This window comes from Pseudonaja textilis, chromosome 3 (genome assembly GCF_049901715.1).
Source record: "Pseudonaja textilis isolate UNSWEBS1 chromosome 3, rPseTex1.2, whole genome shotgun sequence".
In the NCBI taxonomy this organism is placed as follows: Eukaryota; Metazoa; Chordata; class Lepidosauria; order Squamata; family Elapidae; genus Pseudonaja; species Pseudonaja textilis.
Window position 1 is genome coordinate 51,896,264 of NC_141992.1, and position 26,240 is coordinate 51,922,503.

General features: G+C 39.0%; 1 protein-coding gene across 6 annotated transcripts in view; it reads left to right on the forward strand.

Moving 5' to 3' along the window:
* CELSR2 (cadherin EGF LAG seven-pass G-type receptor 2) overlaps positions 1-26,240 on the forward strand; it is a 115,009-nt gene that overhangs the window by 58,898 nt on the left and 29,871 nt on the right. For all 6 annotated transcript variants that reach the window (XM_087929719.1, XM_087929715.1, XM_087929717.1 and 3 more), the window contains exons 3-8: positions 4,125-4,347; positions 9,573-9,688; positions 9,934-10,022; positions 22,761-22,918; positions 23,839-24,002; positions 24,266-24,391. In XM_087929719.1, coding sequence (XP_087785845.1) covers positions 4,125-4,347; positions 9,573-9,688; positions 9,934-10,022; positions 22,761-22,918; positions 23,839-24,002; positions 24,266-24,391 — 876 coding nt within the window. The remainder of the gene's footprint in view (positions 1-4,124; positions 4,348-9,572; positions 9,689-9,933; positions 10,023-22,760; positions 22,919-23,838; positions 24,003-24,265; positions 24,392-26,240) is intronic.

Here is a 26,240-nt window from a genome sequence, read left to right on the forward strand (position 1 = left end):
GAGAACCACTTCAGTTTCCGCTACTCATCTCTCCTACCAGCTCACTAGAACCGGGCCAAACCGGTGGAATACCACCACCGCCACAACTGTTTCTAAGGTCAGATGACCAATAGGGCTATAGAATACTCCCTCCAGTGGCTCTAATAAACAGGCAGTTATTCTACATTAGTACTTTCATACATCCCAAAGCACTTTTTCCAGATCACATCTGAAGCATTTACATAGCCCTATTCGTCTTACTACACCCATAATCATGTTATGAGATTTAACTGGTCAATTTTTAAAAGCGTAACATACCTTTTTATATACTCAGACGCAGTCAAACATTTGGTTTTTGTTTCATCCACTTTGAACTATACATCTTCTTCAAAAAGTAGAATTTGTCTCTCAACTTTCAGAGCTTTTGATATGTAATAATGCCGGGCCCTTTTCTGTCTGCTACCAAATCATGCTATTCATAATGATTAGTACTACATTCATACCATTTTAGTTGTTCTCATTGATTTTTTTTAAAAGAAACCTTAATCTTTGGGTAGTTGGAGATTTACATCCATGTGAATCTACTGTAAGGTTTTTAACATGTTTTGCCACAACCATGGAGCAGGACTTTTAATAAGAGAAAGAAGAGAAAGAAAGATCAGTTACAAAGGAGAAAACTCCTTTACTTAGAATTTGTTCTAATCCAAAAAATTGCAACTTGGAAAATTATATTTTAAATATTTTTAAAAATGATGCACTTATTAAAAATCAAAATTAGATTATTGGGATAGAACCCATAATGTTGCTCAGATGATTAGGACCAAGTCTCCCCTAATACATTATAGTATTATTATTCTGGCTAGATTTATAGAAAAGCAGTGACTTGAAATCTGAACTGCTGAAAACTTACGATCTTCATTTTTGAGGTATTGGCAGAGAATTGGATACATGCATTTAGCTTGCCTTGCAGTTACTTAGGACAAAGCATCTTGAAAATCTGACTCTTTGCAACCCCAGGGACCATAGCATGCCAGGCTCCCTTGATTGGGAATAATTATAGTTAAAAGTCTGGATTCTGGAGCATTCAAATAGAGGGATGTTTGTATAAAATAGGTCAGGTGGCTAAGCTAGTTAGCTTCCAATCTATCTTAATGAAACTGCTGTTGTCCGAAACCATTAATTAAAACAAAAATGAGACGGGGGAAGCTAATGTTGGCAATCTGGTTTAGGATTCAGAAGCAATCTTTGAAGGTAATGAAAAATAAACAAGGAAATCTGAAAACAAGACTGAAAGGAAGGGTGTAAAACGAAAAGCTGGTGGAGAGAAAAACATGTTTCGGTTTCAACTATTTAATTTTGATGAATCTCAGTTTTAGTTACTTGAAATTTACAATAAATGAATACAAAGTTTTAAAATCAGAACTTGGGTCTTCTTTGTTTCCAATACAAGAGCATTTGGTATACAAACTTTTGAGAAAAAGTGGTATCAAATTATCAGCTTAATTTATTAAAGGCTATTCCTGATAAATGCAGCTTTGCTTTTTCAACTTGTAGTCTTCTCCAAAAGCTACCTATTTACTCTGGAAATTGAGAAATGAACAACAGAGAGAGTTAAAGTAATAAAAATATTCACATAAATCTGCCTGAAATCGCTCCTTCGGTTTGCTAATAATACAGGGAACAGATCTGCTTGTTTATAACACTTTGGAAGTGAACATCATTTTGTTGAAGACATCCCATTGTTAAGTAGCTTCCATTATTAACAAAAGCAGCTGCATGCATATTGATAGAATATATCAAAGACATTTGCCACATTAAACCTTTTGTTTAGTCACATTTTTCACTGAAGCAAATTGAAGAGTAAACTCTGGAGAATCAGACTTGTTAGGGCTAGGCTTTCTAATCAAGTTTTAATTCAGCTTGCACAAACCTCCAAATGGTTTATATGACGTGACCAGAGATTTTCTGAGATTGCTTTTGTGTTTCAGTGCTAAAATGATAACTTGGATTATTTGACTATTTATCTGTGTCAAATATTTTTGCTTTACTTGGTGGAAAATCCCAGCTACTACTTACCTAAAACTGGTATCTGAGAACAAAGTGGACACTGATATTGCACTGCTAATTTTCAGCATTATGTTATAGAAGATCTTAAGAACTTGAACATCATTTTAAAAGGGGCCAGTGCTTAATATCCTGGGAGTGTATGAGTGTTCATATATTTTTAGTCTTTCTGCTTATGCAGAGCAATCAGAAAGAACAGTCAGGCACCTTAAATTAAATTAATTTCTGATGAGTCTTGCAAATAAGAAAAATCTAAACTATAACAGCATCAAAACAGATAATAGAAAAGAACAACTGAATGTAGCATAAAACTAGGCTTTAAGGGTCTTGGGCAAACAAAATATTTTCCCTTGGCTTTGAAAAGTGGGGAGAAGGTAATTATTGAGTCAATATAGTGATGTCTGCTTCTTTGAGGAAGAAAGTTGTGCCCCCAGTCTTAAAGGTGAGTGTGGGATGCCCTCAATATGCTACTTATGATTCCAAAGATTCTAGACAATTTCCATCCAGCCTCCAACCATCCCCTTTTAGGAAAGGTTGTGGAGAAGGTGATTGGACTTTAGTTCCAGAAGATCTTTGAGGAAGTGGATGATCTGAACCCATTTCAATTGTTTTTCATGCCGGATCACAGTATAGAGACAAACCTGGGTGTTCTTTTTGATGACCTGTGGTGGAGCCAGGATGAGGGTACTGCATTTTTCTTTGTGCTCCTTGATGTCTTTAATAATGTTATGATATCCTTCTGCACTGGCTGCAGGTTGTTTTGGAAAGGGCACCATTTTGCAGTGTTTCTTCTTTCTTTGTGGCTGGTTCCAGATGTTAACATGGAGGAGAGATGAAGCCTACAGCCTTCTACTGATGGGGTGCCACAAGGGTCAAAATTCTTACCCCTTCTGTTTAACACGTACATGGATAACCTTTGGGTCACGTATTATCATAACAATGGTGACATCCAATAATACATCTCAATCCCAGATTGACTAAATGATGCCATTGAAGTCAGGTCCCAGAGTCTAGAGCCTCTGCATGTCTGGATGAGGAGGAACAGATTCAGGTTCAATCTTGACAAGACTGAGTAGCTGCAAATATTTGGAACATCTAGGTCTGAGGATGTTCATTATTGATCTTGCATGGGATTGCGTTTCACCACTCAAGATTGGTATGCAACTTAGTTATACTGCAATTGACAGCTTCTGTTCAAAGAGCAGGTGATAGCTGTGGCCAAGTAGAACTTTGCACAGGTGTACCCAATGCGCCACTGGCAACTTTTCCTAAACCCGAAGGCTTTCAGGCAGTCACTCACACACTAGTCACCTCACAAATAGATTACTGTAATGTGCTCTACTTGGGACCGTCCTTGAAGATCACTTGGAGGTCCAGAATGCAAAAACAACCTGGATAGTGTGGGGCATGCTTCATTATTTCTGTGTGATCACACTGTTCTGTGAGCTGCACTGGTTATCAGTTGGCTTCTGGGAGCCATTCAAGGTGCTGGTTATCATCTATAAAATTCTTCATGGCATAGAGCCTTTTTTTCTTTGAGGAACCACTTCTCTTTGGTTGTTTTTGCCTATCCAGTGTGATCAGGGAGAGTGGGTGGGGTGCTCCATGCCTTATTAATTAAGCAATATCATAATGTAGGTCTCAGAAAGTGTGGCTGCCTTCTGGAATGATACTCATTCAGAGATCCAAATGGCTCTCATTCTGATGATGTTTAGGAAGATGGGCTATACTTCCAGGATTTGGATAGAATTAAGCCCCCGCTGGATGATATGCCTGTGGTTTTACTATATGTTGTTTTGAGAGCATCTCATGATTTCCTTTTATGTTTTGTATTTTTTTTAGTTTTAATTTGTAATCCCCTCAGAGTCAGGAGTTATGTAGCCTATAAATCGTATAAATACTGCTAGTAGTATATATAATTCTGCCACCAAATCCAAATGCTATGCTTCGAGGTATATTTGTGGGAAGAAATTCAGTTGGGTTTGGAGTAGCTTTGAAAGTTAACAAATGTTAAGAATTATGAAGAAGACAGCTGGAGAATGTGTATATTTGTTGATAGATACTCTTTGCTTCTGCTACAGGAGAGAACTGTGAAATGAATTCCCGGTTGGGCCGCTGTACCCCTGGTGTCTGCAAGAATGGTGGCACCTGTGTCAACCTGCTGGTGGGTGGTTTCAAGTGTGACTGCCTTTCTGGAGACTATGAGAAGCCATACTGTCAGATGAACACCCGGAGTTTCCCGGGCCATTCCTTCCTTACTTTTAAAGGGCTGCGCCAACGCTTCCATTTCACCATTGTTCTCACGTAAGTACTTGGCTTGGAGGGGGAAAAGAAGTCCAAGATACAGTAGTTTTGCACTTATATGTACTTTTATACGCGTGTATGTACTTATATGTATTTTATACTTACATGTAAAACAATAATAGATATATTATTTTGTCCTTCCTTAAATTTTTCTGACATTCTGTACTATGAGCCAGTAGGGTAACCCTCATAACTATCCCTGTTTTTTAAACATCTATTTCATTTTCAAATTTTTTTAAAAATGAATACAATATGAAGTCTTGAGAAAAATATATTAAACATAAAATATAATTAGAAAAGTATAAATGTTTAATGAATTTTCAAAATATAATGTTACAGAATTAAACATTTGCAAATAGTAAAAATTTGGGGGGGAAATTCCCCCCCTTTTTGAAGCCAAATTAGATGGACTATAATTCCTTGGATAATATACTCACTTTCATTGAAAATAAGTTCTGTAAGTTAAAAAAAAAAGTCCCATTATGTCCAGATGGACCATCTTCTATTAAATGTGTTTATAATTGTGGTCTTAAAAGTTTTGATAAAAAAATCTGTTTAATCTTCTGCGTGTTTTCTTCATGCTGTTGTTTTGGACAATTTAAAAAGACTTGAATATATATCAGGGGAACCACCTTGATCTAGGCCAGGGGGGTTAAACTGGCAACCAGATGCATCACACGCAGGCCACGTCCACCCCAGCTGTGCAAAGGGAAAAAAACATGAAATGTCACGTGACAGCAATGTGACGCCATGAGTTTGATACTGAGTTCTAGATTCTTACCCACAACAGGAAGTAAGAGTAAGAGTCTAGAGTCTAGAACTGAGTAAGAGTCTAGAACTCAGTGTCAAACTCACGGCGTCACATTGCTGTCACGTGACATTTCACTTTTTTTCCCTTTGCACAGCTGGGGTAGGTGTGGCTTGCGTGTGATGGTGTTGCACTTGTATAGGTCCATCCCTGAAAAAATGAGAACTATATATCTCCCCACTCCCAACAATTGCTGTCTATATTTGATTTGTGGGTATTTATATATATATATGGAGGCTGAGAGCTACTACAGGCATCTGGACCATATAAACTGTGTTGTTTCTTGGATCTGTTTTCTTCAATTTTTCAGACGCGTTGTGCTACCTGTTGAATGGTCAAATGTCTTCCTCTTTCTATTTTAGCAATACTGTCAATCTAGGAAGGAACTTTTACTAGAGGGACACCTAGCAAAATTTTTGAGATTTGTGTATCTCACGTCTCATTCTGTCCTTTCAGTGTAAATGGGCATATAAGTATTGTATTTGTCCTAAGGATGTTATTTGCTTGAGCTCTAATGAGATTATGGAGCCTTCCCCACTTCCTGGCCTTTCCATCCATAATTATTCCTATCCCATCCTTTTTGTTAGCCTAACACAAAGAAGCCAGCCAGCCAAAGCCTTTTTGTGCCCAGCGAAGGGTCAGTGATCTCCAGTTCTGCTCTATATACTTGTCACACACTTTTTCCTCTGGGACTGTGTATGTGTGTATGTGGAGAGTGGGGGATGGGGAGAAACTGCCAAGTGCTGACAGTCTAAAACGAATCTACCCAGGAGAGCAATTCTGTGTGTGGTCACAAGGGAAAGGGAGATCTGCTTTGCTCAGATGGGAACTATATTTTTCAGCTCTGACAGGTTCACCATTCACTGTTTCTATGGGGGGCGGGTGTTGTTATCATTTCCCACCTCCTGCAGAAGGGGTTGTTCCTCCAATAACTCAGCCCCTTGCTGATCTGGGAGCACATTTTGGTTTGAAGAGGAAGAGCCTCCTGCATGGGGCTCTGTGCTGATTTCAGATACCACTGAAAAATAGATCTTGGTAAGAGACAAAACCAAGAATGGTTGATGCCTGATTTGAGAAACATTCTATTCTTGAATACAGGTAGGCCTCAACTTACAACAATTCATTTATTTGACCGTTCGAAATTACAGTGGCACTGAAAAAAGTGACTTATGACCATTTTTCACGCTTATGACTGTGGCAGCAATCACATGGTCACATGATCAAAATTCAGACACTTGGCAACTGATTCATATTTATGACGGTTGCAGTGATTGGCCTTTTACAACCTTCTGATGAGTAAAGTCAAAGTGGAAGACAGATTCACTTAACAGCCATGTTACTAGCTAAACAATTGCAGCGATTCACTTAACAACTGTGGCAAGAAAGGTCAAAAATGGGGCAAAACCCTCTTAACAAATGTTTCACTTAATAACATAAATTTGGGGCTCAACTGTGGTCGTAAATCGAGGATTACCTCTATAGTAATTCACATAGGGCGAGAATACACACACACACACACACACACACAGTTTTACTATTGGATAATCAGTTATGAAGCACATATTTCTCTCTCTTTTTTTTTACCAACCTTATATGTGTTACAAATGTCTCTATTCTTCACATGGTAGATCAGAACAAAATAATCTTTAGCAACCTTAATAAAATAGAATGTGCTGAGCAGGTGTAATTTCACATATTCCACTGAGATACTTAAGAGCCCAAGTATATATGCAGGTATAAGAACAGAATGTGTTTCTGCTCCTAGATGAATAGATGAGTGTGTCTTTGAAATAGCAATAATAAAAGGAAAACTTGCAGCCATGCAGAAATTGGTAGTTGGCAGTTGGCTGCGTTTAATTATAATATGTTTTTTTAAAATACTAAGATAAGTTGCTTTAACTAATCAGCAGCAGCCCTAGATTCCCTAGGCCAGTCCAAATATTAACTGACCATCTTCAATTTTCTGAATGGCAATTTAGGAGAGGGGTTCTACATTTCTTTAGTAGGTACACTGCACCTTTCCTATTTCACAAGGTTGATTTGTGCAGGGCAAATGAAACATTCAGAACTATTAGTAAAGAGCTTATATATTAAATGAACCTGTGGATGTGTAGTTTTATAAAGAGAGCATGGTATATCTTTCTCAATGTATGAATACTGATTATGAAATGTATAAAATAGGTACACTAGAATTCAAAGGTGGTAGAGATTAATGAAGATATATAATTTGTACAGTTTGTGCTTTCTGACTTTTCCGAGCTGGTGCTTATTTTAAAAATTAATTATTACTTAACAAGCATGTTTTAAAAAACATCAGGAGCCTTTAAAGGCTTTCATGCTCAGGAATAATGTATTTCTATAAATTATATGAAATAATCAACTAAATTTATAAATTATCCATTTTTTGTGGATTTAATTCAGTTTAACTACAGTTGATAGGTGGGCATATTGATGTCTCTGAAATGTAAGAGAAGATAAGAAGATGATATAATTCTTGTTATATTTATCAGAAGAGAGAAGATGGAATAAATGGACACCTCTAAGCTTATTTGTTAGGATCCTTTTAATTCCTTTTTCTACCGGATTTCATTTTTGATCTGGTGTCAGGAAGCTATAAGGATTGAAACCAGTAGATGGGTGTTCTTTGTTCTACCAGAAGATTGTAGAAAGCAAAAGCAAAAAGAAAAACCACCACTTGGTGCTCTGACTATATAGACAATTAATATCTCAGTGTGCATAGTCAATTAAAAAAAAGATCATCCTAATTATAGTGTTTTTTTCTGAAGATTTATTTCCATTTCTTTAGACTAAATCATAGTGAGCAACCTTTGAGTGCCTGGTGATCAGCTGATTTTGCTCTGGAGAACCAGCAGTTATGTTAAAGTGGACACGCATCAATGTGGAAGGGAAAATCTTTTGCAAACAAATAATAACAAACTCTTCCACCACCAGTAGCGCAGCAGAGAGGGCACCTAAAAATGGCATCATAGCAATCTTAAAGTTGAAATAGATTGGTAGCGGTTGATTTCATAAGTACATGGAAGTTAATGAGTATCTGAATCTAAATGTACATTTTGGAATTTTGTGTTTGCTGATGGCAAAAAAACTGACCACTACATTAAGAAAGTAGACGTTTCACTATACAACACCGACAAGCAGTAGTGTACTGTAAATCAACTGAACATCCCACTGTATTTCCCAAAGTAACCCCTCAGTGCATTTTCTCCTCTTAGCTCATCTAATGAAATAAGGAGTAGAAGAATGTGTGAGGCTACAAGTTAAGATGTGGTGTATGAAGCAGAATCTAGTTTCTAGATTGTTTGGCCAGAGCTTTAATCACTAGCTAGCAAAATCTTCTAATTTAAAACACCGAGCACTTTCCCCCAAGCTGTGAAGGTGTGCTTTTCTTCCAAAACATTTTCTGAATACGATAGGATCAATTTGCCCACTAATCTCTATTTCTGTTATCTTAGTTTCTTGCTGGACTTAAGAGAAATCTTGCTCCTCTTGTCCCATTTCTTAAACTTGACCTGGATGCCATGCTTTCTTGCCTCTTCCTCAAGACTATAAATATATCCTGGGCTATCTTGGAATTTTCTTTAAGGACTATGACTGAGCCTTGATCCTTCTTGTCATTATGTGCCCAGTAACAAGATACAACTCTATAGTCTTGATTTTGGGAGTAGTAACCAAATTCTCATAATTTTCCCAGCATATCACTAACCGTTTGAAATGACCACTTTTGACTTCTCGCTGTTCGCTTCCACAACTTTGAAGACCTTTCCAACGACATTGGAGAAATTATTTCATGCTTATCATTGTCCCTTTCCTTACTCTTGTTATTTATATACAATCACAATGCAACCAATATGAATGAATGGAGGGAATGGGGGGAAATGGGGGGTGGAGTTCCAGGATGAGTCACAGCTGAGCCAGCCTTTTGGGCACTCCTTTGTATGAAGAAACTACATGTCTAATCACAAAGGAATGCCTTTGTTAGATCCAGCTTGCTTCCTTAGGTAAACCATGGCACTTAGCAACCACCAGTTCCTCTGAGGCAAGATATCTCCAAAATGCCTACGTAATAAATCGTGTGAATTCCACATGCAATCTGTCTGTATTTGGGGATGTTATATATAATCTCTCTCTCTCATTGTGTGAATGTTTTCAGGAGAAAATTGTTTGTAAACATATGGGGTCCAGTGATAACAGTTCGGGATACAATTTGTGTGGGATTTTTCTAAACTCCTTTTTCATCTTTTCATTTCATAAGGCATTAGAAGCTGTTGCAAGATTTCTGATCAGACAAAAATTCTAATAATTCACATCCCACAAATCACTTTAGTTCTTATGAACATCTTGCAATGGGCATTGGAATGCTTGGAATGAGATTCGTCTTTCTCTTCTTTTGGGGCAGGTTTGCCACTAAGGAACGGGATGGCCTTCTCCTCTACAATGGGCGTTTCAATGAACGGCATGATTTTGTTGCATTGGAAATCGTTCAAGAGCAAGTTCAGCTCACTTTCTCAGCAGGTATGATTGTTCCCCAGTATATCTGTCAATTTATTTTGGTTTATAAATATTCCACCTTAGGTTGTACTTTCTGTGCCTTATTTTTCTAAATCTTTAATAATATTCTTTACTTCCTTCACTCAGCATGCTATAACTTTGGTGCCCTCACCGCTTCTCAGAATCTTTGTAAAACGATGGGGAAATTATTCTTTTATTTCCTCAGATTTTATTTTTAAAACCTGAGTGGTGTTTCATCTTTCCTTCAGGAGAAACCACAAGCACTGTTGCCCCATTCATTCCAGGAGGTGTGAGTGATGGACAGTGGCACACCGTCCACCTGCACTATTATAACAAGGTAAGATTATTTTGCGCTGAACTGCAACAGGCCTAGTGTTGAAGTAACCAGCATAGCAATCATCTTGGGATCTCTGAAGTATTCTGCTCATTTTATGCCAATTTTCTCACTAGTATCCCCTGGGTACCATGTCGTTATCTGTAGATGGAGATGTTGCTGTTAGGGGAAGAGGTGGATATTTTCCATGGCCATGAAACATTCAAGAACTAAAAGAAGCTTTTGACTGTGGAGTCATTGTCAGGATGGCTGCCTCAAAATGTTCGGCTCCTGTAAACTGCCGGATATCCCCAGCTATTAGCATTCATAGCGCTCTAAACACAGAAGCATGGCGGGGAGGGGGCAGGGGAGAGAGAACTGTGGTGGTCCCAGCATGATTGAGTCCAAGAAGCCAATCGCTAAATAGGAGGATGATGACAGGGGGCAAGAAGAGGTGAACAGCTGGTGCAATTGTCACAGCCTGCTTCACTTAATAAGCACGGGCCTGAAAAGGCTGCCCAGGGGAATGGAATGGCATTGATGGCTGGTGGGTGGGAGTGGAATGGAGGGAATGATACTAATCTGGGTGGGGGGGGGGAAGAGCAATAGGGAAGTCCTCCTGTGCTCTATAATTCAATCAGAATCAATCAGAATAGAGCTGGAAGGGATCTTGGAGGTCTTCTAGTCCAACCACTTCCTCATGCAGGAGATGCTACCATTTCAGATAGGTATCTGTACAGGCTTTACTTAAAAACCTCCAGCAATGAAGCGCCCACAACTTCTAAAGGCAAGCTGTTCCAGTAGTTAATTGTCCTCGCTGCTAGGAAGTGTCTCCTTAATTCAAGATTGCTTTGCTCCTTGATTAGTTTGCAGCCCTTGTTTCTTGTCCTGGTCTCTGGTGTTTTGGAAAATAAATTGACCCCCTCTTCTTTGTGGCAGCCTCTCAAATACTGGAATACTGCTATCATGTCACCCCTTGTCCTTCTTTTCTCTAGACTAGCCATACCCAAATCCTGTAACTGTTCTCCAGGCCTTTGTTTTCGTTTCCAGGCCTTTAATCGTCATCTTAGTTGCTCTTTGCATTTTTTCCAAAGTCTCAACACCTTTTTTGTAATCTAGTATCCAAAACTGGATGCAGTATTCCAGGTGTGGTCTTGCTAAGGATTTATAAAGCGGTACTAATACTAATACTGATTTTGATTCTGTGCCTCTGTTTATACAACCAAGGATTGTATTAACTTTTTTGGCTGCTGCCGCAAACAGCTGGCTCATCTGTAAGTCATTGTCCACTAAGACTCCAAGGTCCCTCTCACAGTTACTGTTTTTGAGCCAGATTCCTGTGTGCTGTCTCCTAGTTGACCTGGGGAATTACCATTGCTTCTGTACATTTCCATTCACTTTTCCAAAAGTCATCATGTTAATCCAATTCATCCAGGACCCTCTGCTTGAATGTGATGAGTTGAATCTAAAGATCTGTTGAAGGATACAAAAACCTTGATCACAGACCAGCCCACTTGATGTGAGAAAGCATCTAAAGAGATCAGTTTAGAGAAGTCCTGAACAAATTATTTGAAGTAGAACTACACATTGAAGCCACAAAGGAGCCATAGATACTCAAAAGCTCATCATGGTTGCTTCAAGGCTCTCCTAAAGCATTATAAATATGCATTTACATGTCCAGAAGACTTTTCTCCTGAGTTCACTAGTTGAGGGAAACAGCAAGCATTTCACCTCATCGGTTATCCTGGCAACTGCCGAAAGAACTTCAGGAAAAGCTTTAAAGCAGCCTTTTGTATTTGTTTGTTGCAATTATTTATATACCCCCATATTCCAAAATTCTGAGGAGTTATGCAGTATCAAATCCCATAAAATATCATAAAATCCACAAACCTTTCACAATAAAACCAAATCAAAATAAGGTTGTACTAAACCTGGCAGCCCATTTCATCATTAAAATTCAGAATGAAAAGTCCCTTAAGAGGATGGTCTTCATTTCTTCCATTGTCTCATCTGAGAGCTAGAGAGCAGGGATACCCCTAAGAGCAAGTTGTTCCATTGTGTTGGGACAAAAAACAGATAAGGTTGTTCTCCAGGTCCATGTCTCTTGCACCTCTCAAGGAATTGGGATTTCAAACATCCACTTCCTAGATGATCACGTCAGACAGGCAAGACCATTTAGAGAAGATAATGTTAAGCAGTTGCATCTTGAAAAAGCAGATCTGGAGCATCCTACTGAATGATTTTCATGACACTGACTTACTTCATAAACATTCAGCTTTAATAATTATGCTTTTGTGGGGTTTGGACAGAGAAACTAATTCAGCTATACATGTTATATTGAACTGAGACTCCTAAATGGTTTCACGACGATGCTCTAACAGGACCTCAGTCTTTCAGAGCTTGAATGAAAATTCTGATGCCAAGATCCAACCTAGTTAACAGGCATTCCTCTCACTTGCTTACAGTGCCTGTTAGGCAAGAACTTCTGCTACACACACAAAAAAGGGATCAGACAATCACTACAACTGTTTGACACTTATTTAGCATTGACATCATGCTAGATAAATGTCATGTTAGACAGCACAATTAGCCATCTGTTGTTGTGAGCTGCATTTATTTGACCGGTGCTTATTTCATTTCCCCATCAAATGCAGAAGTCAAAAGTGGCAATAAAACAGAAGCACATTTTTTTGTGACGAATTAGAGTTTTAGAGGAGTCTGGCTTGGCTCCATGCTCTAATTTGAGAGCACTTTATTTGGGATGGGTGTTGTTCCTCCCATTCCTGGGAATATTTCTGAATATTGTACAGGTGTCAGCACTGATGAGCTGGATTGCCTGTGGGTACTTCACCCAAGCACAGTGCTTGTGCGCCAGCAGACAGCTCTTGCTAACTAATGTGGGAGGGTACGTGCTACCAGTGCCTCCAGCTAGTGCCATAGAGAAATTTCTTCCTCCCCACCTCCCAAATTTTCACCCTTGTTTTAAAAGGATAGGTGCCTGACAAGTTACAATGTAAAAAGCAAAACTGGAATCAAAGGTGCTTACATAGGTTGTTGTCAGTAGCTTGTCAATGAAAAGTTCTTAAGAAGCATGTTGGTGTTGATCTAGAGTCCCATAACTTGGGCTGAAGCATTACAATATTTTGTTACACCAAGTCAAACCTGCATCAGCTCCGGATATTTTTGAAGAAAAAATAATTCTGTGACTCTCCCTTCTACCTTTCATTGTAAGAATAAAATGCGTCCTGTGAGTTATGACCCTAAGGATTGTCAGAATATTACTTTCGTTAAAAAAACAGCTTTCATGCAATTTACACGGAAGATAAAGGGATACTCTCTCCCTGGCCTCCTTCCCACAAACTAAAAATATGTTACTTTTGGCTTATCCTGGCTGGAAACCAAGATGTGTTAGCTTTTACTGTTGGTTCTTTGGATAGTTACTGTTTTGTTTTGTTTTTCCTGCACACTGTGGCAGGCAGAGGTGAAGCTGGGGAGAGGTTTGACAAAAGTGGTCTTTTAAGTATCTATAAGAGTGGCTAAGCTTCCAGTATTTGGAGTGCTTGATAAAGTGAGCAAGCTCTGGGTTTCAGTGCCATGTCTGTCAAGTGGTAATAAGGTAGCCCCGCTGTTTCTTTCAGAGCAATAAATACAGCTTATTAAAAACCACTGTGAATCTCTGTCCAAACATGTGAGAGCTTGCTTAATTGTTGAAGGTGCCTTGTCTCTTTATCCTAGCTTTGGAAGCTAGGACACACAGGAAGTGGGGCTCTTTTTCCCCCTTTCTTTGTAATGAGCAGAAGGCTTTCCAATTAGGGCAAAATGTGCTATTTCTACCAACTATTCCTATAATGAAAAGAGTGTGATAGCTCATTGTGTATACCTGTGGCTAACCTTGGCTTTCTTGGCTCTCAGTTTCTCTGTTGCGTTGTGTCAGTAAGTGGATCCAAAGAACAGCCCTCAGTATATATGCTCCATGTCCTTCTAGGCATTGCCTTGAGGCTTATTGGTATGTCTAACTTAGTTTAATGACAGATTGTGTGTGTTTCTGTGCGCATATACGCACTTAAGGGCTTAAGAGCTGTATAAAGATTCACTCCTGTTTTCTTATAGCCAGTGAAAAGAAAAGAAAGCACCCCCTTCTAAATCTAAAATGCAGAATGTCCATGAACTTACAGAGAGATAAGACTTACTAAGACTACATTATAGAAGGATGAAAAACAGTAAAGCATGACTCTACTAGGATACAGTAAAGAAGATTAAGGGTTTTTCCCTATAGCTCAGTTAAAGTGCTCCCCTCCCTTTGCAAATCTACAGAAAACCATATTGCTGTCCATATGCCAGTCCCTATTGTTTTTGTTGTGGCTTGTAGGTGAAAGATACAGTATATCCAAGTGTTGGTTTTGGTTTTAGTTCTCTCTGGAATATGTTTAGAAAAATTGGAATCCTTGAATACATAGTTGCACTAATGTAAATCTACACACAGGTCAGAAAACTACAGTATGGACAGAAGGTGGCAAAACACACTGGCTCCAGTTAGTAAAGGACTGGCACAAGGCAGTATCCTCTCCCCTTATTCAGTTTATGTGGAGAATACGTATTGGGGGGAGGTGGATTGAAAGAAGATGAGCAGGATTTTAAAATTAGAGGAAGAAATATTAATAACCTATGCTGTGCTGGTGATGCTACTCTGGTAAGTGAAGAGGCAAAGAATTAGCAAGCTCTACTAATGAAAGTGAAGGTGCGGGGTGGAAAAAAAATGGAACTAAGATTAAAAATAAAGAAGACCAAACTCATGACAGCAAGTTCAGACAATGAAGATACTGGTTAGTTTTTGCCTTTGGAGTTTAGCTATCAACGGTAAAGGAACCAATACTCAAGAAAAATGCTGCATACTAACATTTGACAGAGTAGCCCTTGATGGCCTTGAAAAATATTTTCAAATGCCATGATGTTTGAATACTTACAAATATTAGAATTGTGCAGGCAATGGCCTCCCTGTGATGCTTCAGGGAAGCAAAAGTTAGACTTTGAAGAAGCAAAACATTAAGAACAGCTTTTTAACTTCAGTATTGGAGAAGACTCCTGAGAATGCCCCCGCTAGCCCAGAAAATGAACAATAATAATTAAACAAAATAATTAAACAAAACCTAGAATTCTAACTCAAGGCATAATTGACCAGGCTCAAATGATTGTACTTTGAACATATTATGTGAAGACTTTGGTTTCACAGAGACTGGACCTCTCCTGAAAAAGAAACAACTGTAGCAACTTTCAGTTGGCTGTTTTTTTGGCAGGTTAAAAAGGAACTCCCAATGTGTCATTTCCCCTTACAGTTCTAACAATGATTACTTTCATGTGTGTGTGGTCTTGGTGCTACTATGTATATGAACAGGGAAGATTCTTTTGATAATAATGAGAACTTTCTTCCTATAGATCAGGTGTGTCAAACTCAATTTCACTGAGGGTCGCATTAGGGTTGTGTTTGACCTTGGGGGGGATATGGCCAGGATGGGCATAGCCAGCATGATGTCAGGGGGAGGGGGGAGGCAAGCGCTCTGCCAGCAAAAACAAGCTCTTGATCTTGGTTATTGGCTGTGACAGCCTCATGCAACCCTCTGCCAGCAAACATGGATGAACTCCATTTTTGCTGGCAGGCACCATGAGCCAGTCCTTCGCTATTTCCAAGGCGGCCCTGCAGGCCCATTCTAAGCACCCTGTGGGCCAGATCTGGCCCCCAGGCCTTGAGTTTGACACCCCTGCTATAGATCCATCAGGAATCCTATATTGAGAAATTTTTCCTCCGCTACCTACAGGGATAGGCAACTATGGCACTTTTATGACTTATGGACTTCAACTCCCAGAATTCCTGGAAGTCCACAGATCATAAAGGTGCAATAGTTGCCCATCTCTGGTTTAGATACTCATTTGTGACAGTAACTGTATTTTTTTCTAAAATGCCCACTTTTGCATTTATCATTTGTTAAAATGCATTCTTAGTTCCTCAACAATAGAAGGAACTAAGGGTTTTCTTCCCTCTAAAAGGCCATGGAGCAGCCATCGCTTGTTTTCATGGTTTACCATGATTATTTCTACAACCCAATAAAAGTTTGTATGAAACTGAAGTTCATACATATAACTCCTGTTTTCTTTTGTATTGGATTTCCTGGAGTCCTCTGTAATCAAAGCAATCCTCTGGTTGCTTTTACTTTCCATGAGTTCTTTTTCTCTGTGGTCAGATATCAAGCACTTTCACCAGTCTGATGTCCTCCAGATGTGGAGGAGGTTGGGAATAATGACTCGGAGAAAAAAAGAGGGGGCTCCTTTGTCACTTGTCACAGTGGGTTAGCTGAGGACCCCTCACTATACAATTAAAATGTTTGAATGGCAGAATGGAGAAGTTCGGTTTACCAGGCTCACAGATCTTTCAAGCTACAGTAATTCCAAAATACTGTAATCTTATCCCAGAGAAGTAAAAGTCCCATGTTTAATAACCTGTGGCAAACAAGAACTGCCTCTGGGCAAAACAGAGGGGAAAACATATGCTGCCTTTTGTATTGTGGAACTTGTCTCTGAGTGTCAGCTATCCAAAAGTAGGTATGTGTACCTGGAGTTTGAAAGCACGGGTGCCTGTTGCTTCGATTGCTTGCACGAAAGAGGGATCGGCAGCTGCAGTCTTCTACTAATCCCACTCCTGTAGAGTTTTCAGACCAAAGTCTCTGTTTTGCCATTTGCCCGCCGCCATTTGCAAAAGCCACCATATAGATCGTACTTGATCTGAGGCAAATTTAAACTTAGCTCCAACTCTGAGGAGTTTGCGTGGATCTGCCTGGGGCTGAAGTGTGGGGGCTGTGCTCTGAATCTTAAGCTGAGTTCCTCCCTCTCCGCTCTCCCATTTTGCTTTGCATGTTTGGAGAGAAGGAGTGACTCAAAGGCAGAGGGAAGATTTGGGCTGCCTGCCAATCCCTTGGTGCTGTGCTGTGACCTGCTGTTATGGGCACCCCCACCCCCGTAGCTGTCTTCACTCCTTTTGTCTGGAACTGGCCTGTTTCCTGAGCCAGGCCTTTGAATCGTTCTTCAGCTACTGTAGTCCAGGCCTTCATGCAACCACACTGCCACTGGTGACCCATGGGTTTTCCCTTCAAGGGACAAGAAATGTGTGGGATAGGCCAGCCCCATGATGGATGAACACAAAAGGGGTGGGGGGGAAGAGAGAGAGAGAGAGAGAGAGAGAGAGAGAGAGAGAGAGAGACCAAAAGAAAAGCTCATGCTGTGTTAGTTAAAAGGCAAAGGGAATGCCTTGTGGAGGTTTTCTTTTTTTAAAAAAAATGTATTTATGAAAAGAAATCGTACCATATTTTTAAAAGACATATAATTAAATTACCATCTGAAATGTAGATGGTATCCTCATAAGCAGGCTCAACATTTTATATCTGAAGGAAGAAAAATAAAAGATCAAAAGCAGCAGTAAGAAAAATCAACAGCAAGAACTAAGAGTGATCTCCAAGCCTAGAAATAATCACCCCAAATGGAGTTCATTTGAATTTTTCTATATGCTTTAGTAACTGTCTCCAGAAAGGAAAAAGAAAAAAAAATATGAATAGATTTTTAATCTGACACATTCATCTGTTCACCGATTTTCCAAAACAGATACCTCTGGTTAAGTCATGGTTACTCTTTTCCTGATTTTGTAGATGCTTCTCTGTTCACATTTTCCTAAACAAGCACCTTGTCAAGAGTCTCTTTGTGAGATATTCTGTCCCTCCAGCAGTATATAAAATGAAAAGCGTAAGTGGGGAGAATGCTAGATAACAAGATTTTATTTTTATTTAATAAGACAAAATGCACACCTTTAAGTTGTTCTGACAGTTCAATAGGCATTTTGCAAAACAATGGTGCAAATTGCTTCGAGAGCTCTTAATGTAACTGGAAACGTTTCTAAGGTGAAACCTAGCACAACTTATCTTAACATTAGACAGCAGTTGGATATGTTCCTTGTTTCTGAATTTGGTTTTGATAATGGAAAAAATAGTGCAAACATACAACGACAGGATTACTTAAAGAAAGTTATAATCTGGTTCCCCTCCTCCCTTTCCTGTAATTTTCATGAACAAAAAAGACAATTGCATAACAAGAACCTAAAATAAATTAGAAATAGAAATAAATAATAATTTTATAAGAGCATATGAAATAAATACATTCTGCTGTAGCTGGCAGCTGCTAATCACTCATCTCAACTCTGGTTCTTTTCATTCTGGAACACATAATTATTAAAGGCTTGACTTTAAGCAGGTATATGTGCCATTTTGAGAGTTTTATTTGAAATTTGGTTTGCATTTATAAATAACATGCTGCTTATGGTCTTCATTAACAGTATATTCCATTGCACCAAAACATGTATCTATCCATGGCTTTGATTACTGATTACCGGCAAACAGTATAGATTTTACAGAATCAACTTCTGCCCATTGCATCTGGAAAAAAAAATCTAATTTCACAAAGGATGCTGCTTGTGAATTGATTATGTGCCATCAAATTGGTGTTGTTTCTTAGTGACCATATAGTTAGATTGTCTCCAAGACGATCTGTCCCTAACCTGGTTTTTCAGGTCCAATTTACAAAGTCTGCACTACTATCACTATTAACCTTCTCATCACTCCTTATCACCCATCCATTCCCACTTGTGACTGTATGACTGTAACTTTGTCACTTGTATCCTTACAATTTATATTGACTCTTTCCTAGTATGATTTGATTGCTTATTGTACCCTATGACTATTATTAAATGTTGTACCTTATGACTCTTGCCGAATGTATCTATCTTTTATGTACATTGACCAAGACAAATTCCTTGTGTGTCCAATCACACTTGGCCAATAAAGAATTCTATTATATTCTATTCAATGATGCAGCCATTGCTGCTGTAATGGAGACCATCCAGCTTGCTGCTGGTCATCCTCTTCCCTTTTACCTTCTCCAGCATTAGACCCTTCCTTCAGAGAGCTATATCTTCACATCATGTGTCTGAGCATAGCCATCTGTACCTCAAGAGAGAACTTTGGACTAACATCGCAGCATCTAAATATATTTTCTAAGATCACCATTGCTGTTCTACCAAATGCTAGTTTGTGGCGTATTTCTTGACTTGTTTCTTTACTGTAGTTACTTTAGAAATTCTAGAACTAGAAAACCTTGAATTACGCCGTCTTCGGTCTGATCTAAGGATGGTATATAAAATCATACATTGCAATGTCCTACCTGTCAATGAATACTTCAGCTTCAACCATAACAACACAAGAGCACACAATAGATACAAACTCAAGGTTAACCGCACCAAGCTTGATTGCAGGAAATACGACTTCAGCAACAGAGTGATCAATGTCTGGAATACTCTACCCGACTCTGTAGTTTCTTCCCCAAACCCCAAAAACTTTAACCTTAGACTGTCTACTATTGACCTCACCCCTTTCCTAAGAGGTCTCTAGGGGGCCTGCATAAGTGCACCAACGTGCCTACCGTCCCTGTCCTATTGTTTCTTTTATTTTTCTTTTATTTTTCTTATATGTACCCATTTCATATATTCATAACTATATATACACTTATACTTATTATCTTGTAAACAATTGACAAATCAAATAAATAAATAATAAATAAATAGAAAAGCGTAGCACAATGTAGGTTATTGATGTTTCTCTCTCCAATTTTAGAACTGAGCTGATTTTCTTCCAATCCAGCCTCCTTTAAGATCTATATTCAACACATGGATTAAATTAATAGAGGAGAGTATACAGTTTGTCATAGTCATTTGACAACCTGGACCCAGTGTGTTTTGCATGTTCTGTCCATATTGTGATTTCCTGACCTATATGCAGGATTCTCATGAGGAAATGAGAAGTTCTGGAATTTCCATTTTTATAAGTGTGTTCCACAGTTTGATGTGATCAACAAAATGAAAGGCCTATAGTCAATGAAGCACATATAGGTAGTCCTCAGTTAATGACAACAATTGAGACAGGAATTTCCATTATTAAGTGTTGCAGTCATAAAACACAATATCACATAACCGTGCTGCTTAGTGACAGCAATTACAGTACTTCTGGTTGATGTTGTTCAGTGAATCCTGACTTCTTGTTAGACAGGATATGATGTGTCACCATTTGCTACATCCTGCCAGCATCCCTCACTCATTGCCTTTGCTTTCAGAATCCAACAATGAAGGTCACGAATAGTGACAGTAAAGGTGGCACATGACTCTGGGATACTGAAATGTCATAACTGTAAGGCAGTCATTGAATGCCTAGATTGCATTCATGGTTCCTCGGGGACATTGTGATGGCTGGAACTTTGAGGATTGGGTATAACTACCACTAATTCATCATCATCATAAGTTCAAACAGTTGCTGAACGAGTGGTCATTAAGTGAGGACCACTTGCATAACTTCTTTTTTGGTATTCTTTGGCTTTCTCAATTATCCAACATACATTAGCCATAAACTGTTTGTGAATAGCAAGGGACAATATATGTTGGGATAAAACTGTTCTAGAAAAACACTAAGATTATTACTGCTACTATTAATTATTATAATAATAATTATATAATAATTAGTAATAACCTTAGTATTTTTCTAGATCAGTTTTGTCCAAACATATATTGTTTTAAAAATCCATCATAGCCATATAATCTGCAAAAAACCCCACCTTTTGATGATGCCTGCTCAATGCTTTAATTACATAAGTCATACATTTGAGTTCCATGCATCTCCAGATGTTTGGGACAGAAAATTGTGGTTTTCATTTTTGAGAGAAGAAAGAGGGAGCAAAGACTTAGGTTTTACCGATTCTGATAGATAGATGGAACTAAGTGAAGCAGTACCTGCTGATAGCCAAGGATAAGACATCATATTAGTCAGCCAGATCTATTTCTAAAGATTAGATCATTAAATTCTCTCCAGGCAAACATATAGAATGCATTCATCTTGGGTCATAAACTCATTTATCATAACAAGTTTCAGCTCCTGGTTCTGCCTTTATCATTGTTAGTGCATATTTGAACCACTGCTTCATAAATAAATGCCTGTGGTGAAGCAACAGGGGAAAAATTCCACCCATTTACCACTTTGTTAAGTTTGAAGTATCAGAACTCTGGCAAGTATTCTGAAAGTGCCTGGCCATTGACATTAAACTGCCAACATAGCTGTTTTCCATGATTTCTAGCATCACAGCCAGCAGACGCATGGTGCATATTTTTTTTCCCCTGAGAAGCACAACTGTGCCATCTAACTGAACCTGTAAGTATTTCTGAGGTATACGAAGGATTCTTTTCACATGGCATAAATTTCAGTCTGTTTCAAATCTCTGACAATCCAGTTTGAAGCCAACCACAACCATGTTCACTTCTGCCGGCCTTGAAATGCAGAAATCAGCCAGGGAAAACACCATGAGGCATTCAGTTCACTTCTGCTGGCCTTGAAATGCAGAAATCAGCCAGGGAAAACACCATGAGGCATACACTTCTGCCTCAAGCATGAAAACTGGGATTAAATAGCATCCTGTCCCTTGGCAGAATAAAAATCTCATCCTTATGCAACACAAAAGAAAATGGAAAGAAAGTGCTTGCACCCCACTTTTTTTTTTTCAGGTACATGTTTTAGGTGCATTTGACAATTTACAATAAACTTAACTGCTTTGGAGAGAATGAAATTAGCCTGCAGTCAGGACATTGTTACTTCTAGCTATGCTGCTCGAAAGTTGATATATACAAAACAGAGTGGTCTGTTATGGTACATTGTGTTTTTCTCTTAAATTTTCAATGTCTTCTTCTTCTCTCTCTTGAATGGGTCTGTGCAATCCACCCAGTGGTAATTTGCCTATTTCTGTAATTGCATTTTGTGGGAGAGTATCTTCCAGCTATTTTTGGGAAATAGACTCTTCCTTATACCCATAGGTGGGTATGGTGGCATCTTTGCAACTTGATGTTTGTCATAATAGACCCAACCCTAGTTGTGATTTGCGGTTTGCACCTTCTACAAGTATGTTTGGGCGGAGTGGGGGTGGGGTGGGGGGTGGGGGTGTTGTTTCAGGTGTTTGATGGGAGAGAGACTAAGGGCTCACTTCAGTTTCATTCTTGTTGTTTGTTTAAACAGAAAACCTAGCCAGGATTTTTTTTTTGCAGTGATTGTGAAAGTGATTACAAGTGTTAAGAACTCCTTTAGAAATTATAGGAGATACGAAAGCAGCTTTCTTTTTCTCATATTGTGACATTGACTAGGAAGTGAACAAGGATTTAGATTGAGTTGCCTGATAGGTTGTTTAAATTCCTTTCTTAGCATAGTTAAGGAAATGAGTGCTGAGAAATACTTAATTATGGCCAGGAGCTGACAGGTGTTGTGAAAGAAGAGCAAAGTCAGTAAAAAACCAAATTGTTCATGGGCCCTAACATTTAGCAGAAAAAAAGGCTAACTTTGCTGCAGGTTCAGACAAACAAGTGTGGAATTAAAAAAAAACCCTTGAAAGAAGCCAATTTGTCATGGGGATGGTGCATCTTGAGTCAGCCATAGAGGGGTGCAAAGAGAGTATGCAAAGTGAAAATTAGAAATGGGCTTTTTTACTAGATTCATTTTAATTTGGAAGCGGCTGTATGAGAGCATTTGCATTGTTCAGCAGGTTTTGGTCAGTATTCTGCACTTCCCTATCAAAACATTTCTGTCGTGAACATTAATTGGCTACCATGAAGTTTTATAACATAATTCTCCTTTCTTTTCACAGCCTATCCTGGGGACGTCTGGAATTACACAGGGGCCTTCAGATGAGAAAGTAGCTGTGGTGACAGTAGATGACTGTGACACTTCAGTGGCCTTGAAATTTGGCTCTATTCTAGGAAACTATTCCTGTTCAGCTCAAGGGACACAATCAGGCACAAAGAAGTGAGAATTTTACAAGCACTATTAAATTCACCTGATGAGTTTGTAATCATAAGTATGGAATAGAGATGGGTGAAAGCAGATTGACTTTACAGAAGTTATTCAGTGGGGAAATGGCTGTCAGAAAGAAAAGCCGTGGGGCTATAATTAATTTCAGTAATTTCCCTGGCTCAACTTCACCCTATGTGAGAATATGAAGTACTATAGATTTTATTGGTCGTCTGCTTTAATGTGCTGGTTGGTATTCATGCAGATAGGAAGCTAGTAGTTTGACACACTGCGTGGATGCCTACACAGTACGTAAACCTATAGCAACCATGAGAATTAATACTACTATATGTTCCAAAAATACATTTTTTCACTGTTCAGCTATTATTAGTCTCCCTTAACCCAAGTGCCTTCTGGATGAATGAACAGACCTCAGCTCCCAAATACCCCAGTCAATTTGGCTATTGCTGAAAATTCTAAGAAGTGAAGACTACATTCAGGGGAGGACATTTGAGATGGTGATGATATATTCCAGGGATGTCAAACTTGTGGCCTGTAGACTGGATGCATCACGCGCTGGCCATGCCCATGCTCGGTTTAGTAAAGGGGGGAAAAGTTGCGATATGTCATGTGACAACGCCATGATGACGCAAGTTTGACACACCTGTTATATTCCTTAGTCTTCCCCACTATCTTCTGCTGCTGCACTTTTACATCCAGCGATATAGTGATTTACTAAAACCTCAAACGTCTACTATAAACCTCTACTATAAATTGGATTCATAGTGATTCGGAGATCACACGTCTACTCTTTTAATATAATGTGTGACTGATGACCACTTTATATGTGTTTAGGTCAGAACAACTTTCTCAAGCAGATATATTTTTTCCTGGACCATGTTTTTCCCTTGAGTAACTCTAATTTCATTTTACAGATCCTTGGATTTGACAGGTCCCTTATTACTGGGTGGCATTCCTGACCTTCCTGAAAGTTTCCCAGTACGGAATCGGCATTTTATAGGTTGCATGAGAGACTTCCTGATTGATAATCAAGATGTAGACCTGGCTGACTTCATTGCAAATAATGGAACTTTGCCTGGTATGATGAATTCAGGAGGAAATTGAAAGTTGATGCAAATGGTGGGGTTTCTGTGGGTGGAAATTGGTAAACAGACAACCACCTATTGAGAACACCTCAACAGGCCCTAGCCATTGTCTGCCGTATAACATATCCATAGGAATGAATTTCATTCATGACTTAGCTCCTCATTACTCACTAGCAAATTCAGCAAGCGCTTTCCTAATCCCTGGAGAATCTTCTATTGCTATCCTTCCCAATGCATTCTTTCATTCTCCTTTCAGGCTGCTCTGCCAAGAGGAATTTTTGTGATACCAACACATGCCATAATGGTGGAACTTGTGTCAACCAGTGGGATACTTTCACCTGTGAATGCCCCCTGGGTTTTGGAGGCAAGGACTGCAAACAAGGTAAAAGATGGAAGCTGCTAAAGAAGGTGCTTTTTAGGAATGACATATGTGCTAATTGCCAGTGACTATATCAGAAAATCACACCTTTCCTAACTCCAAGGAAACAGAAAATATGCTATTCTAATTATTAGAAGAAATAGAAGAAAAGGTGGGAATGCTAATGCCCTGGAGATTCTTGGATGGAAAGAGAGAGAGAGAGAGGGAGGGAGGGAGGGAGGGAGAGAGAGAGAGAGAAAGATTATATATATATATATTAGTGTTTTGGCCACGGAGTTTATCTGTGCTGGGTGGTGGTGGGATTGGGTGTTGAGGTAGCGGTTGGTGTGTGTTTTCTTCTGGTATATGGTGTGTCCTAGTGTGCCATCTGTTTTTTTGTAGATTAGTACATCTAGGAATGGTAGTTGTTTGTTTGTTTCTGTTTGTTTCCATGGTGAACTTGATTTTGGGGTGTGTGCTGTTTAGGTGTGTTAGGAAATGGTTTAAGTTTTCTTTTCCATGGGGCCAAATCACAAATGTGTCATCGATGTATCTTAACCATAGTTTGGGTTTGTGGGTGGCATTAGCCAGGGCTCTGGATTCGAATTCTTCCATGAACAGGTTTGCAATGACGGGTGACAGTGGTGATCCCATAGGGGCTCCTTCAATTTGCTTGTATCTTTGTCCTTTGTATATGAAATATGTGTTGTTTAAGCAGTGTTCTGTTAGTTCCATAATAGTGAAACCATGTCGAAACTTACAAGTAGAGTTTTTTGTTCCATGTGTAGATCTTTGATCATTTCCAAGAGGTGGTATGAGTTTTGTACATGTGAAGCTGCTGCTTCAGCATGGGGCTGTAGCTGCTTTGCTAGGTATTTGGCTAGGTTTTGTAGTGGTGCTCCTCTGGAGATGACTATGGGTCTGAGAGGTATGCCTTCTTTGTGTATTTTGGGGAGGCCATATAGTTTGGGGCATCTGGAAGATTTTTCTCTTGGGATGATCATCTGTTGGATCTCTTTGCTCATGTTGCTGGTTATGATTTTCTTCTTGGTTATTTTTTCAAGATATGTGGTTGGGTCGGTGTTTATGGGTTTGTATGTGGAGTCTTGGAGTAGGTCTGTCAGTTTTGTTTTGTAGTCTTTTCTATCCATTACTACTGTGGCATTACCTTTATCTGCTGGAAATATGATTATGCTACTGTCATTCCTTAGGACTTGCAGGGCTTTTAGTTCCTCTTCGTGTAAATTGCTTTTGGGTGGTTTGCTTGTGCATAGGTTAGTGACTTGGTGTCTTACTCTATCAGCTTCATCTGTATTTAATTTAGTTAGGCTGGATTCCACTCCGCATATGATGGATTCTGTGGGGATTTTTTGGGGTGCTATAGCATAATTGATATATATTCTCTATACATGTGTCTGTGTCCATCTATCTATGGCAGGAGTAGAGAAGCAGTGGTTCAATCTCTTATTTAGGATAGTAGCTCCCATGTGTCTGGTTGGTTATAACAGGAGTGAAAAAAATGTTTGCCCAGATTCAATTGGAATAGCACCACAATGGAAGGGAACGGAATGGTCTTAATGGCCTTGTGGAATGAAAAAAATGGAAAATGCCAAGTATACTTACACATAGAACATGATCCAAACCATGGAGGCAACCACAAAGGAACCTGTTGTCTCACTTATATTCCTTCACTTTACAAGGGTAATTAAAAGTACTCTTAATAAAAGCCTTCCTTGATATTTGGACAGGATGGGCAGAATCAATTCTGACAAGACAGTGCCTGATGTGTCTTGATGGCACACCATGTAATTAATTAACACCTGTAAATTGGACCTAAAAGCCTAATAACACTCAATACAGCATTATTCTGCAA